This window comes from Enhydra lutris, unplaced genomic scaffold (assembly GCF_002288905.1).
Source record: "Enhydra lutris kenyoni isolate GAN:26980312 unplaced genomic scaffold, ASM228890v2 scaffoldscaffold17, whole genome shotgun sequence".
Classification (NCBI taxonomy): domain Eukaryota; kingdom Metazoa; phylum Chordata; class Mammalia; order Carnivora; family Mustelidae; genus Enhydra; species Enhydra lutris.
This window is the reverse complement of record NW_019154101.1, coordinates 42,242,760-42,251,259: the sequence shown is the minus strand read 5'-3', so window position 1 is coordinate 42,251,259 and position 8,500 is coordinate 42,242,760. Positions and strand designations below refer to the sequence as shown.

General features: G+C 46.7%; 1 protein-coding gene across 1 annotated transcript in view; it reads left to right on the top strand.

Annotated features, from left to right (window-relative positions):
• Positions 1-3,208: 3,208 nt before the first annotated feature.
• Positions 3,209-8,500, top strand: part of LOC111147646 (LDL receptor related protein 11) — a 46,845-nt gene continuing 41,553 nt past the window's right edge. Inside the window, exon 1 of the mRNA XM_022503840.1 lies at positions 3,209-3,881. Coding sequence (XP_022359548.1) covers positions 3,266-3,881 — 616 coding nt within the window. The 5' untranslated portion in view covers positions 3,209-3,265. The remainder of the gene's footprint in view (positions 3,882-8,500) is intronic.

Here is an 8,500-nt window from a genome sequence, read left to right as displayed (position 1 = left end):
AGAGTTTTATTAAAGTGTGATTGAAGACAATAAGCTATATCTACTTCAAGTATACAGTTCCATGAGACCATCACCACAGTCAAAGCATGAATATCTATTACCTGCTAGCGCAAGTGTCCCTCACCCTGCCCTCCCCTCCCGCCCCCCCCCCCCCCCCCCCCCCCCCCCCCCCCCCCCCCCCCCCCCCCCCCCCCCCCCCGCACCCTGGAATTACAGGTTTCTCCTCTCAGGCTGCCCAGAACATCAACTATTCCCAGGCAGCTGGGAAATTGTTCTGTCTGCTTCTTTCCAGTGGTTCTTTCTCTGGCCTTGGATAGTTTCCTCATATGCATGTACTTGACCAGTATACCGGTGAAGGCTTGGGGTGGGGGAGGGGGCCTCTGCACATCTCCAGAACTCTTTCTGTGCAATTCTCTGCCTCTGGTACTCTGCTCTGTGGATTCTAGCCATCTGGCCTTCCCCTCCGATTTCTCAATTCCATTTTCTCTGTTCGGAGAGATTGCCAGGCTCCCCTTGGGTTCCCCTCCCAGTCCTGCAGTTTGGAATCCCTCTCTGGATGGGAAGCCAGGGCAGTGAAAAGGACCCCTTCCTTAGTATCCCTTCTCCTGGGTGCTCTGCTGCCTATTATCTGATGTCCAAAGCACATTGTTTCTTTTTCTCTTTTTTTTTTTTCCTGGATTTTTCATCTAACTTCGTAGGCTAAATCCAACTCCTTTTCTCTATTATGACTGCAGCAGAAGAGACTGCTCCTTTTTTTGATGAAAAATGCTTTATGACAACCTCATTTTAAAAATTTCAACTGATATGAAGTCTTATAAAGTAAAAAATTGCCTCTCTCCCCTATTCACATCTCACACCCCAGAAATAACCAGTGTTAATGGTAAACACATTAAAGCATTTCCACTTTTCTCAAAAGGACCCTGTAGTGAAGTTAGAGAGGGGCCATCTTTAGCAGTGCTGGAGGATTGGAAATGCATGCTCCTGAGGAACACTGTCCCTCCCACTGTCCCTCATTATCTCCCCCATTAAACATGTGAGCTGCGTCTCATTCTGTACTGACCTCTCTTCCACTGTCCAAAAAAGGCAGGAACAAGGGTCCTGTGTCCATCTTAAGATCTCTGTGAAGGCCATATGAAATCGTGTACCAGAAACTGCTTGGCAAACTTTGAAATCATTACAATTGTTAATTAATGCTATGTCCTATTATCATGTGTTTCTTTTTAATATTAATAATTATTTTATCACATCTAGTGTTTAGAAGATTTGAATGCTACCTTCAGGGTCAATTTTTATCACCATGACAGTTTCTCTTTATCATAAGCCTACTGGAGCTCTCTGAGGTCTAAGGTGAAAGGAATCCTTATGCTGTCAAGGACATCATTAAGTGGCTTCAGTTGCGTAGGGTGAATATCTCAGAGGTGGAAGAACCTGTAACCCAAAGTGTGCCACTCCCTGTAGGGCTAAGAGGTTAATATTTCAGCTTCAGAGTCATGCATATACACAATCTCATGAACTCTATGAATTTTCCTGGAATAGCAAGAAATAATGGATTTTTTCCTTTTTCTTCTTTTGTATTTTTACCTTCTAGTTCTAACTCTTTCTCTGTTCTAGATCTGAAAGCAAATATAAGCTCTAAAACCATATATATATATTCAGAAACTGCTATGTTTCTAACCAATTATTTTCTCTTTCCCTCTTAAAAATGACATTGAACCATGTACAAATTACAATGTTCATGCATCCAATCAAAAAAACTTCTGGACATGCCAAAAAGCAAGAAAATATGATCCATAATCAGGGGAAAAACGAATCAATAGAGACTCTGAAAAAAAGATGTAGAAGTCACTGGCAGTCAGTTACAACTCAGGTGTGGTCTCCGTGGGACGGGATTTTCATAAACCTTATTATGCCATTTAAAACACTACAGCTCTGGGGCCACTAGGTGGCGCAGTGGGTTGAGCCACACACTCGGGTTTCCCAGGAGGGCAGGATCGCCAGGTCATGTGATCCACCTGCCTGGACCGTGAGACCATGCTGGGCCCAGTCCGCTGGAGATTCGCCGTCCATCTCCCTCTGCCCCTCCCTCTCGTGCTGTCTCTCGAATAAATAAACACAATCCTTAAAAACAAAACAAAACACTGCTGCTCCGTTTTGTAACTGTGTATGGTGACAGATGTTGCAGTGATCCGTGAACAATACATACAAATGTTGAATCCTTATGTACACCTGAAACTAACATGTTACATGTCAAGCGTATTTCCATGAAGGAAAAGGTAATCTGCTAAATTTAATTAAATAAAATACGTCTTCACTAGATCTTGCATGATCCAAGCTGAAGGCGTCTCTACATGCTATATAGTGATAAATCATCAGGCTCTCATAATTGCATGTGTTCAGAATTCCGGTTGTGTTTGTGGACATACGACTGCCTGTGACTACTTGACTTTTATATTTTTCAACAGCGTTGCCCGCCTTCTGCTACCCAAGTGCATCTGGGGACGAGAACATGACGGGGACGTTGGAGGTGAAGGACCAAAGACTGTCGGAACTGGTTCCCCAGTTCAAGTCCGTTTTCTAAACCAGACCCTGAGGTCACAAAGATCTGAGCTTCCCCAAGCAGGTCTCGCGTGTCAATAAAGCCGAGTGGGCTTAGGCACAATCCCCCGCCGAGACTCGGAGGGCCGCGGTCGCCCATGCATTCTCAGTACAGCACCGCTAGAAACCCACCCAACAGGTCTCCCTCGCGCGCCCTCCCAGCTTGGAAGAGCCTTCAGAGGCGGGTGTGCGGATGGGGTCAACGCGAGCCAAGAACTGAGCCGCACGCGGGAGGGGCGGGGCTGGTGGGAGGCGGGGGCGGGCCGCACCGGGGCGGGGGGAAGGTGAGCTGGGCGGGGCTTGGCGCGCCTCCGCCCCCGCCGCGGCCACTGTTCACAGGCCGGGTGCTGATCCGCGCGGAGGCCCTCTGGCCGCCTCACAGAGCGCCCGGGTCCGGGCAGAGAGGCGCGGGCGTTCCCGGAAGCCTCCCCAAAGTACGAGCGGCGGTGCCAGGCGGGGCCGGCTATGCCTCCCGTCGCTGCGGTTCCCGCCGGCGACCGCGCGCCCGCGGCCTCGGGGGCACAGCCGGGCCCCGAGGAGGCCGCGCTGTGAGGCGCCGGGGCCTAGCGGCCGCCACGACCACACCAGACAGGCACAGGGTCCCGCGTTCTCCCGCCTTCCTCGCGCTCTGCGGCCGCTCCTAAGGCCCGCTGCCTCAGCGCCGGCCACCATGGCCTTCGCCGCCCCGGAGAGCGCGGGCGTGGGGCGCGGACTGTCGACGCGGCACCTGGCGCTACGCGGGCTGCTGCTGCTCTGCTTGTGGCTGCCGAGCGTCCGCGCGTCCGGCCCGCCGTCCGCGCCGCTGTCCGAGCTGCACGCGCAGCTCTCGGGAGTGGAGCAGCTGCTAGAGGAGTTCCGCCGGCAGCTGCAGCAGGAGCGGCCACAGGAGGAGCTGGAGCTGGAGCTGCGCGCGGGCGGCGGGCCCCCAGAGGAGGGCTGCCCGGGCCCGGGCGGCGGCGGCTACAGCGCCATGCCGGACGCCATCATCCGCACCAAGGACTCCCTGGCCGCGGGCGCCAGCTTCCTGAGCGCGCCGGCGGCTGTACGTGACTGGCGGCAGTGCGTGGCGGCCTGCTGCTCCGAGCCGCGCTGCTCGGTGGCGGTGGTGGAGTTGCCCCGGCGGCCCGCGGCCCCCGCCGCCGCCGCGCTCGGCTGCTACCTCTTCAACTGCACCGCCCGCGGCCGCAGCGTGTGCAAGTTCGCGCTGCACCGCGGCTACAGCAGCTACAGCCTCAGCCGCGCCCTGGACGGCCGGCGGGAAGACCTGGAAGCCTCGCCGCGCACGGGTGAGCACCCCGCGGGAGGAGGCCGGGCCAAACCTCCGGGCCCTGCTGCCCTGGCACCTGTTGGGTGGCGGCCCCCGGGAGACCACTTGGGCAGTACAGTCAAGTTAGAGATGAAGCATCCTCGTTCCAAGGGATTTTAGTTCGGGGGTATCCAGAGGAATGGCTTTGACTCTTGTTTTATAGATGGTTTCTGAGAAACCCGGAAGGTTGGGCAGAGAGGGCACCATGGCCTGCTTCTGGAATTTTTCTAGCCTGAGGCTAATCTGAGAGGATTCACAGAAATTCGATTTAAAGGAGAAAAGCTCTAAAGAAAAAAAAAAAAGTTTATCTTAGGCTCAGATTTTTTTGTATTAAAGATTTTATTTATTTATTTGACAAGCAGAGATCACAAGCAGGCAGAGAGGCAGAGAGAGAGAAGGGAAGCAGGCTCCCCACTGAGCAGAGAGCCCGATGCAGGGCTCCATACCAGGACCCTGAGATCATGACTTGAGCCAAAGGCAGAGGCTCAACCCACTGAGCCTCCCACGGGCCCCTAGGCTCAGATTTTCAATAGGCTTAGATTTTTATAAGTCGTAGTTTGTGTCGAGTAATCGCAGGAGCAAAATCTAATTAGATAAAGACTGCTCGTGGCACACCCGTTTCTGAGCTTAGCTCTCAGAACTCATGATTCCATGTGCAGTGGCTTTCATCAGACAAAAATGAGAAGGGAAACTTGGTGTCAGAAATTTTGAAGTGGGTCCAACTGATTCCCATGAACTACAGTCCCTTTTGTAAAGAAGGTTAGGAAGGGATTTGATTTTAATTGAAAATAAGAAAGTTGAAGGCACGTCTCTTTTTAAAAGAGTTAATGAAGTTTTTTTCATTCTGTGGTTTTACTTCAGGCAGATGCTCTGAATGATAGTCAAAGCCCCTACAAGAAGCACAAAAAAAAATGTGGTAGTTGGAAATTAAAGCCACTGAGGGAATAAAACCTTGATTGGGCCCACATGTGGTTGGCTGTGTGTTTGATTGCATTTTGCTCTTTGATTATGATAACATAAGAATGATATAGCGATATTGGGGGTGGTGGGGGGAGCCTCAGCCATTTTGGAAATCTGGAGTCTCTCGGACCTGAAGGTCCAAACCATACCCACAGGTGAGCCCATCTGCTTACTCACCTCCACCTGAGAGAAAGCTCAGGACCCTTGTCAGGGGAGCAGACATCAAAAGCCACCCTGTGACTGATCAGCCCTGAGACAGACATTGGAAAGAACCCCAAAGTTTTCTCCCTGAAGCAAAAGCAAGAGACACTTTCAGTTGGACCTCCACCAACATCCCTGAGCCTGCCCCATGGCTATTACACACACATTCTTCCTCCTTGCTCAAACATGGACTAAAAAAATCCCAGCAGTAAAGAAACAAAACCTTTCTCTTGTTCTCACTCCACATCTGGAAGAAACCAACCTCACCAGGTTTCTTATAAGCTAGAGGAAATCAAAAGGAAAATAAGCAAGGGAAGAATATGCTCATGGAAATTAAAAAAAAATTTTTTTTTAAGTTAAGCTTAGTAGTAGGAGTTTCTGAGTCACTTTTTTTTCCTCTTCCTTCTTTCCCCTTCCCTTCCCTAGGGGGTGTTTGTCTGGGAATTCAATTATGTAGATGTTAGGGATAAAAATGTGTGACCACAGGGCTCGGTCCTCATTCTGGAAAACACTGTCATACTCACACTTCAGATCCCCAGCAACATGTTACTAGAAGGGTATAGCTCAGGTCCCCAGGTACCCTCATTTGCAGCTAGGTCAAAGGTTATCTACCCACACACCCTGTGTTTGCCTTGCCTAGATGCTTAACCTCTTGAAGCTCTATGCTTCTGAAACTTCTACATTTTTCCTTCTAGAACTGCCTTTTTTTCCAACTCTTGTGAGTATACAGAGTTGGAGGCTAACTGAGCATGAATATCGTTTAGAAAAGCTCTTGCAGAGAATTTGTCAGGGGGCCATTTGAGATGAATCAAAACATCATGAAATGATGAAGGGGCACGTGGAATGAGATGGCACAAATTTATGGCAGAACCCGTCAGCCACGTTTGTCACAGCTGCTGATTTTGGTGCTAGGCATTATTATAAGGTCCTTAGACACATGAACTCACTCTCCTCACAACAGCCAAAGATCTAGGTTCCATTATAATCCCCAGTGTACTAGAAGGCTCTGTGAGAGAAAGTAAACTGCCATAAAGGGCCTTGCCACACATGAGTCATGGAGCCTTGTCCAAGTGTCTCGTAGGAAATACATAGCAGACACTATTAAAATGGTCATTCGTTCTTCTGGAATATTTTTATGGGAAAGTGATCCATGCTAAAGAAAAAGTAGGAGCCAGGAAATTTATTGTGCCATTATTTACAATGGTGAAAAAAATTGATAAAGTATATGTCCAATATATACTTGGTTAAAGGTTAAAGGTTAAAGGCAGATGTTAAAAATTAAAGTGGCAACTGTGAAATTTATGTGGTAACATAACTAGATATGTTGCTAGAATATATAAGTAAATATAATTATTTATTATTAATAGCAATATTTATTGTTATTAATGTTATTAATGTTACTAGAATATATGAATAAATATCAATAAATAGAACATATTGATAAGCTAGTAGGCTAATTCAGAATATAAAATTTATATTTCCTATAACTGGATATACTTTGGGGATATTTAGAAAGATCTGGGCTGACATCCAAACTGACAAATTTATCATTTGTATCATGTTAAGCAACTAAGCCTCTGCCTCTCATTTCCTCATGAGTCTGACGCAGATGATAATACCTACCCCAGAGATTTGTGAAAGTTGAGTGACATTAAGGCTCATGAGCGGTTAGCCTGGAGCCTGGTATAAAGAAATCACCCAATAAATGACACCTCTTACTTATTATCATCAGCTCATACAGAGAAAGACAATAACGATACACACCAAAAATGATGATAGTCATATTGGGGTTGTGAATAATCTTTTCCTGAAGTGTTACAATTAGGAAGAAGACACAATGAAAAAAGAAAATCACAAAAACCAACCACATGGATTTTGACACATAGTATCTAAGCCTCTTCCCTTAGTCTGGCCCCCTTCTGTGTCCAGACTTCTGGAGTCTCTGTTACTTTCTCAACCTCCACTATATCATTTGTGTCCACACAGTACAGATCTAGGTTGCAAAACCTGCTTGTTATTATTAAGGCTTCGTTCACAGCAGTGTGTTATAAATCAGATTACTTAGCAATATTCTTATCTGTATAAAATGTCTTAACTTGATATGCTTCTTCAAATTTGGTATGAGTCTTATTTTGCCTCTGACCAAGTGTGTTTAGTTTTCAAAAGAAATCAGTGTTTCTATAGTACTTAATATTGATTTATTACAGTTGAAGATGAAAATTCAAATTTACCTTTATCTTGTTCTTTATCAGCAAGCCAAGGTTTTTTTTAAGTTGGGTGGGGTTTTTTTGTTTGTTTGGTTTTGTTTTGAGACAGGGAGAGTTGGGGAGGGGGTGGAGAGGCAGAGGGAGAGAATCTCAAGTAACCTCCACGCCCTGTGCGGAGCCCCATGCCGGTCTTCATCTCATGACCCTGAGATCATGACCTGAGCCAAAATCAAGAGTTAGACGCTTGACCGATTGAGCCACCCAGGCAGCCCTTCAAGATTTTACGTAATCTCCACACCCAACATGGTACTCAAGCTCACAACCCTAAGATCAAGAGTCCCACACCCCCTAACTGAGCCAGCCAGGTGTCCCAGCAAGTCAAATATTTTTAAATGATAGCACACTCCTTTCCTCTTCTGATTGTTGTTTATTTTTAAGATCTGTTCCTGGGTAGATAAGCTCTGACTTATTTCAGAATACATTATGCAGCATAACTTTTTTTTAAAGATTTTATTTATTTATTTGACAGAGAGAGATCACAAGCAGATGGAGAGGCAGGGAGAGAGAGAGAGAGAGGGAAGCGGGCTCCCCGCTGAGCAGAGAGCCTGCATCAGGACTCGATCCTAGGACCCTGAGATCATGACCTGAGCCGAAGGCAGTGGCTTAACCCACTGAGCCACCCAGGTGCCCCTTATGCAGCATAATTTGCCCAGACTTGAACTGAGGAGGGAATGTATCTCTCTTACTTCCGTTACAACAGTGTGGAAGATATGAGGGTTTTGCTATGCTCATATATCATATCTTAAAGCTTACCTAAAGAAAAGTAAACAACTAAAACTTCTTCTTCCAGGAGAGGCAGGATGAATTAGTTGTGTAATCATGTGGGATATTTCAGAACTTACCTAATTTTTCCAATTTAAGACTTTGGGGTTACATCTTTGAGAGCTTAAAAATATAGCATTCGTTGTTGTTTATATCGTATAGGTATATTTTAGTTTGTTTACTTAGAAAAAGTATTTTAAAACAAATTTTCATGCGAATAGTTGCTAACTATAATGTATTTCTACAAATTATAAGATGATTTACAGAATTATAAAGTGGTAAACCATTGTGTGGAAAGCAATGAAACTTCCAGAGCCAAAAGAAAGTTCTCAGTAACACTCTGTAAAATGGCTTATTAGTAGCGAAATTGTTACCTCTTTCCTTACCTGGGAGAAGCAGAATAAAGACC